The sequence below is a fragment of the Scomber scombrus genome, chromosome 13 (genome assembly GCF_963691925.1).
Source record: "Scomber scombrus chromosome 13, fScoSco1.1, whole genome shotgun sequence".
NCBI classification, from domain to species: Eukaryota; Metazoa; Chordata; class Actinopteri; order Scombriformes; family Scombridae; genus Scomber; species Scomber scombrus.
In genome coordinates this window covers 25,456,639-25,468,820 of record NC_084982.1, presented here as the reverse complement: position 1 = coordinate 25,468,820, position 12,182 = coordinate 25,456,639, and the positions used below count along the sequence as shown (strand labels likewise).

Here is a 12,182-nt window from a genome sequence, read left to right as displayed (position 1 = left end):
TCTGTTTTCTCTAGTGTGCCGAATAGCCTGCCACAAGAAATGTGAAGTTAAGGTAAGAATCAAACCATTTTTGAAAAATTAACACAAACTAAAAATGAAGAAATGTCATGTTTGAAAGGTATTAGCAGATATATGATGTTGCTTTCCACATGGAGAAGTACAGGAGAAGGGCTCCTAAACCATTTAAACTTCCCCTTTAAAATACATGCACGCTTATGGGAAGGAAATATTATTTTGAGGTGGAGTCAGCTCCTCTTCGTGGTGTCTGTGTATATATATACTGTACATGCAGATGTAGGAGTAGGTGGAGTTTGGGGAGTTTATGTTCTTCAAAAAATCTTAAGAATGTCTAAACAAGTGCTCTATGTACCAAAATGTGTTTGGATTGGATGAACTCTTGTGTCTTGAAGATCGCCCCTCGTCTAAAAATAAAAGACCTCTGGATGGAGCCGTCGCTTGATTCATGTTGTTTTGGAAAGGCACAGAGCACGTAGAAGAAAATGAGTGGGAGAACAGTGTGAAGCTGAAACTCCTGCAGAGATGTTAGAGAGGGAAAGTTGTGTGTTTTTGTGTTTAAAGGTACAACTTTGGGTTTAATTGGCGGTTTTGTGGCACATATATATACACACACATATCTGCACCTATGTATATACACACCCTTCATCTGGTATCCATTATTAAAATAGGTGCTGGTTGCCAGCTTTGCCACTCCCCTCTTTTACTCACAGGAAATGCCAGGGGTGCAGGGCAGACAGGCCATGATAAATACAAGGTGGGGGCTTTGGCCATACAGGACAGGCCCACAGCTTTTTTTAAGCAAAATGGCTGAATTAATATGCTCAATCCATACCACCTTTGTCATTGCTCCTACATGGCAATATTGTAGCTTTTAGCACCAAAAGGCCAATGAATATGATATTAAAATACTTCTTTGCCCAGGTTTTCGGCATTTAAAAAAATCTACCTAACATGTCTTTCTACCAACAGTGTTACCGTCAACAACTTTCATTGAGACTATTTTTATGGCAGAAAGTAATTCCAGTTAATTGCAAGGTGTGTGGGTTGTACAGAATAAAAGACACATTGTCTCTGGAAAGACATGTTGTTGAGCTTTTTTAAATCTAATCCTGAGCTGTGGAAAGGTTGAAAATGTTCCAAACCTGTTTTATACAGTGAAAGAGGTTCTCTGTGCATCTGCAATGTGCAGCTGAATTAGGTGCTGCGTAGAACGAGAACAGCAAACTTCAGAGGAGAGAAAGTTCTAATATTGTGTAATCTTAAATCTTAAAGTTTTTGTCAATAAGTTGCATGATAATGGTCAGGTTAGCATTGTGGGCTCAATATGAGACCATGTCTGAAGGAAAACAGTGTTCCTATCTGTTTCAAATGGCCAAACTCAGAGACTATTGATCTCTCTTCAAGAACTCTGTCTTTTGCTTTTGTAGTCTGGCCCCCTCTCTTCTCGAAGGCATTCACGGTTTTGCACTCGGTTGTAAAAATGATGGAAGTACATGTTGAAGTAGTCATGCTTGTCAGATTGTTGGTTTTGGAAAGTTTGAAGAATTGTCGGACGCAGAGCACCCTTGATTCTAATGTCCAATGTCGTAAAGGTGCGGGGGGAGGGAGTCTCAAAAGCCAACTAAATGTAAAGGTTCATAGATGATTTCATCTTTTGCCACATCAGCCGTTTTGTACTTCCATTTGAACGTCTTCCACCAAATGCAGAGGTTATGAGTAATTCATTTAAGCATGAAATCCCCAAATTGTATTACATGTATGTTTCTCTACCTACTTAGATGTCCACCAAGAGTACAAAAAATTACACAGTGAATTTGTTGTACAATGCAGGCCTCAATCACAGAGTTGCCCTTTCCCCTCTGTTTCACAACAAACCACTCCATTTTTCATGTTGCTCTATTGCGGGGCAAAGTGTGATGAATGAAATTGCACACAGCGTACTTGTTGATAACATTTGAATTTCAAGAAGCCAGAGGTCACAGTTGTGGGAGGAGACGTTAAACCTCTAGAGCTCAGTGGCCAGAACATACTTCCAGTGTCTATATATACAAAACTGAAACCTTCCATCTCTAAAAATCACAGCAGCATTTCCTTTTCCAAACATTTCAACTGAAAATGTCATAGCTTTGGCAGGAAGCAATTTGCTAACTAGCCTGAGATGAAAAACAAGGGAGTGACCACGCAGGGTCAGTTGTGATCGCTATCAGCACTCAGTCAGGCCTAAAAGACTGTTGGGTACATTTTTATAAATTATTTATTTAAAAAAAAAAAAAAAAAAAGAAGAGATAAAGCTGTTTTCTATGTACTGTCAGTCATATTCTGTATAAAATTACATGTCAGGAGTCTAAACTCTTGATAATAACTCTTAGTTTGGACAGCAGTTATCCCGAGTACACTCTACAGTTATAAATCTCTGACTCAAGATACGGGACATAACATGTGGCCTATATTTAAACTGGCAACTGCAAACAAATGGTCAGACCTGTGTATAGTATATGTGTGTGAACATGTGCATGTCCCCCACCCTTATGTGTGTTTACTTGTAGCTGGATGTGAAAAATGCAATAAATCTCGTCAGTAAAATTTCACTACTAGGTGATGACAGGAAAGAGCCACAAACAGCTATATGGACATATATCACACTGGAAGTAGAGACAGGAGTAATTGTAGATATTGTTTTTGTAAGTAAATGTATTCTTATTCATTTGCAGTGAACATACCGTGCAGTACCTGCCCATTTCTATTTCCCTGACTCTTTCATTTGTCCTCTTCCTTTGCTAAAACTTTATTTCCTTATTAAAAACATGGTGGGGCAGGATGTCTGGGACTTTCCCGATATACCACTGTGAAAACATTAAGGAAAGGTAAAACCTCACACTACTTAGGAGTTCCTGGTGTGCTCACGCTAATTTCAGCCTGAGACATACATAAACTGTAGTAGCAGCCATGATAAAAGCTCCCACCCTACACCTACCATTCAAAAATACAACGCAAGTAGACAGTGCTGTCCTGGCTATAGATAGAAGATATATTTTATTATGCATTTTATCCCATCTCCAGTGGCCTATACAGTCTATTCTTTCACAAATTGATAGCACCCTCTTCCTGTTTTTATGCACTTTGTAATGGATCAGTAAAATAAGGAAGGCAAGACACCAGGCATCACAAGAGGTCAAAACAGGCAAAACTACAGGCTGAGGATGACTGGGGATGCTGTAGCATATTAGACAATCTGGATGAGTTTGTGAGTGAATGGAAGTAGGCCAGTATATGTGCTACTTGGAGGATTGGGGAAGTGGGAGCAGGTAGGCGGGGAAGGTCAAGTGATGGGGAACGGCGGGAAAACAGTTGAGAGTGGCACGATCAGAAACGACAGGAGAGTTAATGCATGGCAGGGTCAAAGAGCAGACAAGCAAAAATGTGAGACTAGGAATTGGCTGACATTGCAATAAAGTCAAGCGATTTCCCTTTTCTGGCTGACATAATAATATAAACATACTGTACAATATAATATGCGTCTCTGTGATTCCTGTTGTTTAAGAAACACAAACATCTCTCCGACTTAAAGGATAAAGCTTGTGTTATTCTGTATTTTTTTTCTTCCTGTCAGATCCCATAAAAGACCCATGAAAGTCCCACATGTTCCATCTCTCAATACTTTATGACTGGCCTACACCCTGTCTGTTGCCCATTCATTCCCACTGAATAATCTTTAAAAACAGATCACAAATAAAAAGCTTTTTGTAATTTCCTAAAACAGCAGGATACTGCAGTTTTTTTTAGCAAATGCTGCTCAAATAGGAGGAAACAGTGCATTTTTTGACTATTTTAAGCCATGGATCTATACACATTGGGTTGTCTAGTGAGTATTTATGTTACCAAGAAGGATGTATTTTGAGTTTAGCTCAGTTTAGTTTAGGTCAGATCTTTATTGTCCCACAAGAGGACATTCTTTTTGAATCAAAGCAGCATAAAAATACAAAACCATAAAAGCATAAACACAATAAAAAACACCAAAACCAAGACAATAAAAGAAATAAAAAGTGCTGGCACTATACATGTAATTCCGATAATATAGATGTATGTTAAAAGCAAGAAAAACGGCAAGAAGATGAACGGAAAGAAGACAATTAAAGTACTGAGCTGTGATGAATCAAGAGGCAGTTTGTATAAGACTTAAGAGCACATTGGATAAACAAAAATTTGAACTTTTTGTACCAAAATTTTGGAAAACCTCCCAATTCAACAGAGTGGTTAATGATTTTTGGAAAAGGGAGATAAGACATATCAGGTTTTGGCTAAGGACACGATAGCCTACTTATTAGTAAGATGTTCCATTCTTTGTTGGATTTGGCTTTTTCACGGTATCTATCAGCTGCCTCTTACATTTTTTTTTACACAATTTTCATATACTGTTCACCTCTACTTTTGATCATGCTGCCTCACCTGATTTTTTATTTTATTTTAATGTACTGGTAATTTGGCCTGAGCAGATGTTAGTTCTCCTACTGTACTCTTGTGGCTCGTGGCAAGTCAGGAATAACCTGAGGTGCCGAGTAGAGTCCATTGGATTTCACTGATCCTCTGTTGCCTATCAAGTGTGTTTTGAGAAGGAAACTACCATGTTCCACCGTTAATGAGGAAAGAGGTCTGTGAAAGCAACCTAGAAGAACATGTATACACGCACACTCCACTTCTCTTTCAGTTTCACCCTCCAAAATGATTAAGCATTTGTTTTGCTTCTTTCCCTGCTCCTGAACTTCACAGAATAGATGTTTTGAAAGTGAAGAAAACTCACATGTTTCTTTTGTGGTAGCTGGCTTCCATTGTGTGTTTTTGTTATTTCAGATTTGTTATTTGTGACCCCCTATAGTTCCTTTCACTGAGTACAACACGTTTCAGTGAGAAATATGCTGCTTGCAGCTTGCTGATGGATATGTCCTCATGTTGCTCAAAAGCTGCAAATTGCTTTGTTGTATTGCTGAATGCGGTAGCAGCCTTGCTAACACTGCGTCTTGATGGTCTTTGAATCTTTTCATGCCTGTCAAATAAAAGCTATTGAATCATTTTAAAAGCCAGATGAGAAGAGACTTTAATCAGTAAATCATTCTTTAAAAAATCATATCTGTAGGCCCTAAATAATTGCAGCATTTTTCCAACTTCAAATTGTGTATATACCTGTACATTTGTGATCAATTACCTAAACGTACTCCCCTTCAGGAAGCTTCTGCTTAAAACTACATACCACTGAGTTTAAACAAACAGTCGTTTTTGCACTGTTTGCATGACAGTGGCTGCCGGTTCCTGACATTTTTAACATTTCTGAGCGATCATCTGGAGATATAAAAGTACTTTGTGCGGCTGAGAATTAAGGCAGACCATATATTTCATTTTATTTATTGCCTCCAAGTCTTTGACACATCCAAACACCTGTATGCACACGTGAGGTGCGTTTTCGGCAGAGTGCATTGGGTTTGCAGCTGGCCATCCCCTCACCTGGTAAACACCACTTGGATTTATAACTATGGAGGGTTACAGTAGCTGTCTGGTGATCAATGGTAGCTTCATATAAATTCATGAAGTCGATCTTTAGAAAAACATCCTTCACCTGCAAAAACGGGGTTGAATCCCAAATGACTGCTAGCATACAGTCAGTTGAATTTCTTGAATAAAAAAGAAAAAAAAACCTAAATCCCTCTGGCAATAATACTTTGTTGTTGACAATGACCTTTGACCTCTGTGTTTGGCTAATCCAAATCCTGAATCCTAATGACTTTGCTGAACCCTGACGTTTCCTCTGGCACCACCATTGGGTTTGACATTTGTCACTTTCCATATAACTCCATCATCAGGTTAACATTTTAATTTGGCTAATACTTTGGTTTATGACCAATAGGACTGCAACTAATGAAAATGTTCAGTATTGTATTAATCTGTTGAATATTTTGACCAAATACCTGCAAAACAAATCATATTATCATCAGCCTGAACTGTAGCCTACTGTGTGTTTAGTGCTAATTAGCAGATTCTAGCATGCTAACACGCTAAACTAACATGTGAACATGGTAAACATCTAGGATGGTCATTGTGAGCATGTTAGATTGCTAACGTTAGCATTTAGCTCAAAACATCACTGCCTCTAGCATGGCTGCAGACCCTTAAGTCTTGTTGCTTAATAATTGACTTAACCAATCAATTGATTATGCAGATTGTTCCAGTCGATCAAAAAATGGATCACTCAACTAATCAATTCAACACTAAATTCAAATATGTCAAGCTTTGTTTCTGTGACTACATTTATACAGAAGTTGGACAGAAATGATCCAGGAAATCTTCTTCTGTCCTCAAACTCTGTCTCATAAAGCCTTTTCCTTCAGTGGTAGCAGCAGCTGTCAGGATCATTTGGCATGATCAACCTCATCCTCTGTTCCAGCACTTTCCTTTGGATACCACACTTTGCTCACGGCCTGATTTATCACACAGGCATTAATTGGAAGCTGTGTCACTGCTGCACAGCACCAGTAAAGCTTTTTCATAGTAGACTTTATAGTACTGTAGCTTTGGCACGGGTGAGACCGGACACAAGAGATTCCTAGTTTTTTGCTTACAGTGGCAGAGTGAATTCCTGCTATCAGGTGGTTTTGACTTTCATTCCTGTTAAATGTTCATACATCTCTGCTCTGGCTAGACTTTACATAAACTCTAAACTTACATTAGTCTATTTATGTTATATGGTATTTCTCAGTTTCTGAGAAAGTGCTGCTATTTAAATCGTGCACAAAATAGAATCCCAGTTAATGAAAAAACAGTATGTGAGTAATGAAACCTCTTCAAGGATGTTGGAAAATCAGTACAAAGCCTCATATTTGTTACTGCTTTCAAGCAAATGCTAGCCTCACTGTTTAATGTGACCTTTTTAATATAAGTTTTAGCTGCTCTGGGACTAAAGCCGTAATCACGGAGCAAACTTCCCAGAGAATGAGATAAACTAGCCATTAATAGAAAGGCGCAACAGATTGTTCTTATACTGTCAAGTACCAGAGGCATTACATAACACATAATCAAGTTAAGTGAAGTCTTAAAGATGTTGGCGTGGTTTTGAATCCCAGTAACAACATTAACAACTTGCTTTCTTTTCCACGCGGTGGCGGCCCTGCAGAGAATGAGAAATAGGAGATTCGGTAGGAGGGGGAGCAGTGTGTGTGTGTGTGTGTGTGTGTGTGTGTGTGTGTGGCGGGGGGGGGACTCCTGTTAAGGAAACATGCAAGAAGCAATGTGAAAGTCAGATCACTTTGACGGACGGTGGGCAGGGTGGTGATACAGTAGGTAGTAGTAATAGTAGGAAATAGATGGGCTGGAATAGAAATCAAGATATACCCATGGTACTTTCCGTGGCATCTGTATGCGCTGTATTTTCAAGTAAGCAGCTCCTTGTCTGATCAAATACAGAGCAAGCCAACAGCTCTGAAGCTAATTGAATTAGCAGTCACAGGACAAAACACATGGTTGCTTCTCCGCCTTCCTCTGTATGACAGCGAGCGATAGCAGCAACACGACAACAACACAAACACGGGATGGATCATATGGTCTCTAATTTTAGGGCTCTGAAAGAATTAGATATTATTTTCGTTCGTTATGTTACTTGTTTAGTGTTTATGTTTTTAGTTTCATCGGGCTTTTAAACTGAATAAATGACTGGAGAAACATAACAATGAAGGTGCTTCCCCACAGGTGCACTGCATGGTACAATTAAGCAATTCATTTCCAATCATGCTCTGTGGCATGTACCAAAATGCTGAGTAGGCTCAGGTCATTCTGATTTTGTATCAAGATGGTAAGAGGACAATATCTAAGTGACTTTGAAAGAAGGTTGATTGTTATGGCAGACCCTTCAGTCACCAAGAATGCTCAACTGGCTGCTGTTTCAATAGGAACAGTGACTAATGTGACATCTGCATTTAGATCCATGGGAAAGACATCAGTAAATACGGCTGGAAATTGTAGTCAGCAATGTACATTTTATGACCGTGATGCTCATGCATTAGTGGGATATGTGAAGAAAAACAGAGGAACAGCTTCTCCTCAGGTGACTGAGGATGTCAAAGCAGAACAAGATCCATCTGTGTCAGCAAGAACAGCCTGTCGACAATTACATAGAGAGGGATATTATAGTAGGTTTGAAATGCATAAACCCCTCATTACAAAGATGAATGCACATTTGAGAGTTCGGTGGTGCAAAAACCATACACACTGGTCTACAGAGATGTGGAAAAGAGGGATATGGTCAGATGAGTCATCCTTCACCATTTTCTCAACAAGTGAGCGAGTGCCTGTGTGGCGTACACCAAGACAACGGGTCAGGTCTGAATGCTTGACCCCTACAGTGAGGGGATCAGGTGGCTGTGTTATGTGGGGGGCATTTTGCAGGCAAGGTTTGGGTCCACTTGTCCCCTTAGCGGGAAGGGTCACTGCCAATCAATACGAAGTTGTTCTAAGTGATCACCGTTATCCTAAGATGAAACATTTCTATCCTGATGGGAGTGGTCTCTTCCAGGAAGGTAAATGCCCTCATCCATAGAGCACGAGGGGTCTAAATGGTTTGATGAGTATGAAAATAATGTGGATCATATCTTAAGGCCTTCACAGTCACCAGATCTCAACCCAACTCAACACATATGGGAGACTTTGGACAAAACGTGTTAGAAGGCGCTCCTCACCACCATCATCAAAACACCACATGAGGGAATATCTTTTGAAAGAATGGTGCTCACATGCCAAAAAGCACTGAGGCTGTTCTGATGGCGCATGGTTGCCCAAACATCTTACTAAGACACTCTTTATGTTGGTTTTTCCTTTAATTTGTCACCCATCTGTAGTCATTTCAGCCATTGTTAACATAACTATATTGATTAAAGCAGCTTTAACTTTGAAATTCTAAACAGAAATCCTGTTGTTATTATCTGCTTGAGTTCAAATAGGAGGACCGTGTAAATTTTAAATGATTTTGTGCCGCAAAAACAAAACAAAAACAGAAGTTCCCTGATTTGTGAGCTTCGTGAAAACCAAAAACAATCATGTGTCATCTCTCCTTGTCCCAGTGCATGAGCAAATGGCTTACACAAGAAGCTGTGGCTTATTGCCATGCATTTAGTAACATGTGCATAGATACAGTAGAGAAAACAAACAGGAACACCCAGCTTTTAACATGATGGAGTAATCAGGAGTTGCTGGAAAGAATGTCAACAATTGGCATGGAGAAGACGGCGATGGCAGGAACAAGTACGGGGTAGGGCATGAGATTTTAATTAATTGTACAGCAAAACATATTTTAAAACTTTGTTCATATAAAGAGCTTTTGCTGAGCATGCATCCTCTTTTCTGGCCTCTCTGAATGTTCCTGACTGCTGGAACAGCTGTATGTAAAATGCCTTGCTGTTGGACACCTCCTCATTACATGCGGAAGGAGTTCAAGCTCCCCACCCATATAACTCCAGTCACTGCTTTGATTCAAAGTGACAACTTTTCCGTCCTATGTTTGCTTGACTGTGTCTGAGCTCCTGCTGCTTAATCGTGACCATCCAGGAAAAAAAGAGATCTATGTTAAATCTGATCTGTACGCTGAGTGGGCGTTGGTGAAACGTTCCACTGGACTCTGGGGGACAGTGATCTGCTTGGCTCGGCCGTTGCTTGGGAAAGCCTGAGTCAGACTTGTGGAAGCTCTCTCCCTCTATGTCCTTGCCTTTCTTTCTGTCTTATTGTTTGTTTATCTTTAATTTGAACTGTTCCTTTGCCCCGTCCTGTCTTGTTCTCTCACTGTCCTCGTTGTGAAATCTGCACAAGACAATTGATCTTGGTGTGTTTGCTTTTCGCTCCAACAGCCTCTTTGTTATTCCAGTTATTAAAAGTCAACCCGAATGACAGCGCGGAGAGAGGTGCGTTTTTCCAGTCGCCAGCAGGAAGGATTCATGATGATGTTACAGGGGAGGCCTGTCAACAGTCCAGTGATTTAACTTACTAGGAATGACATTTTTCTTAAGTTATTGCATGAACTGCTAGAACAAAATGAACAAAAACAAAATAAAATTGTGGCATGGTGTTGCTTGGCTCATCTGATGGTTGTCTGGGGCAATGTCAAAATGATTATAGACAGCAGTTATGGGATCAGCAAGGTAATAAAAGCCAAGACATAGGAAAAAAAGACTAGACTGAGAACATAGTCGTTTCAAAAACAAACACAGAACTTTCCCAAGCTTTACAATCCCCAACATATAGATGCATAATTGCATCGCAGTGAGTGTGGAAACACAAAGCTCATTCCCTCATGGACACAAACAGGCACCAAGGAACAAGGGGAATTCCTGCTTCCCACAGTTCAACGTGCTCCCTCCCTAAAAGGTGTGTATCTCACATAAACAAGCATGTTGTTTTGTTACTATAAACCTTATGTCGCCTCTCTGGCAGCCCTTCCTTCCTGGCTTCCTGGCCCTTGTCATTAATAGCGAATTAAATAACGCTTACCGAGTCGACATCTGGTGAACATGACTTAAGCGAGAGGTGTTACCTTTAGAGATACCTTCCATGTAATTACTATCAAGTGAGATCAAAGACAGCGGCCATTCTTTCCATGTTGAGGCATAATAGTTAATGTGGTACAAATTTGTGCTACACGTGTTTCAGTAATGTCCCTTTGTCTGCTACTGGATCATAACTTATGAGGAAATGAGCTGACATACCACAACACTTACTTGATGTCTGTGAGAACTATCATACTTTAAGACTACCTTGCTATCATTATGATTGAAGGTTGGCTTTGTTTGTTCCAGGAATTCCCGCCCTGTGAAATATCCTGATTCTGATGTTTGTTAGGTCAGATTGGCTTTTATCACTTGAGCAGACTTCAGCCTTTAGAGTTGTAGAACAAACATCTTAATACCTACGTCGAAACAGAGAGGACAACTGAAATAAATCCATTATTGCGTCTAAGCTCACATGTCATCAGTGTGAGTGTTAATTGACAATCATACTGAAAGAATGGCCTCTTTCCCTTAGTGCAATGATCACAACTGAACAAGAACACGCAGGACATCATCAGTAGTCTCTCTGTTGTAATGCCTCGACCTACAAAACGACAAACATACTTGGTCAAAATGGTCTAAAGATGTGCCAAAAAATGGGAATATTTCTACCCTAACCTTAACACTCTGATCAAACTGACAGTGTTTTTCTTTTTATTTCATCTCCAAAGTTAATTGGCTAAATGGAAGTATGGTGGGTTGTGGTGGTTATACATAAATCCATTGTGCAGAATAAACTCAAAGTCATAACCCAGGCCACATTATTTGATATTTCAATTTTATTTGTGTAACCCAATATCACAAATCACAAATGTTCTTCAATGTGTGCAGCAACACAACATCCTCTATCTTTAGATCCTTGATTCTGATGAGGAAGAACGTCTCCAAAACTCGTTTAAACAGGGAGAAAATGGAAGAAATCTCACAAAGAGCAACAGAGGAGGGATCCCTCTTCCAGAGTGGACAGACGTGGAATAGATGCTGTGTGTATTGAATTGACCAGATAGCAAAATTAGAGAAGGACAGTGTGGAAAAACCGGATGACAAAATTATAGATGGACTGATGACATAATATGAACGATCTCATTGGGTGGACGAGAAGAGAACAGTTGCTTGTCTCAATGTGTGTACACTAATTAAGATGCAGGCTTGAGTGACTGTTAGTTATAAAGGCATTTATTTAACAAAATGATAACTCATGTGTCATTTGAGCCAACTTTCACGTGATTTTATTTATCTAGTTAGTGAGCCTCGTCAAACGTTTGAAGAAGCTGCTTCGCTGTAACTGCAAACATCACAAAAAAGGCTGCCATCAATGGTTATTACTCAATATGTACATATCATAAGGTGTGGAGTGGGAGAAATTAAGCGATGTGAGAATTTGGAGCCTGTCTACAAATTATGTTTTTTTTTACAAATGCGATCGATACACAATTGGAACAAAACATTGCTTTCGTGCATTCCAGGTCATATTTAAAATATATATTGTGTCTTAATTAAGAATTAATGAAAGGGGCCAACAATCGATCAGTGAAATCAGTCATTTTCAACTGGCTTCTTTCACAGTGCAATATTGTATAATACAATTTT

At 39.6% G+C, this 12,182-nt stretch overlaps 1 protein-coding gene across 2 annotated transcripts in view; it reads left to right on the top strand.

Annotated features, from left to right (window-relative positions):
• The window catches only part of tns1b (tensin 1b), a 154,902-nt gene that overhangs the window by 50,930 nt on the left and 91,790 nt on the right, over positions 1-12,182 (top strand). For both annotated transcript variants that reach the window (XM_062431420.1, XM_062431419.1), the window contains exon 3: positions 15-52. In XM_062431420.1, the coding sequence (XP_062287404.1) occupies positions 15-52 (38 nt within the window). The remainder of the gene's footprint in view (positions 1-14; positions 53-12,182) is intronic.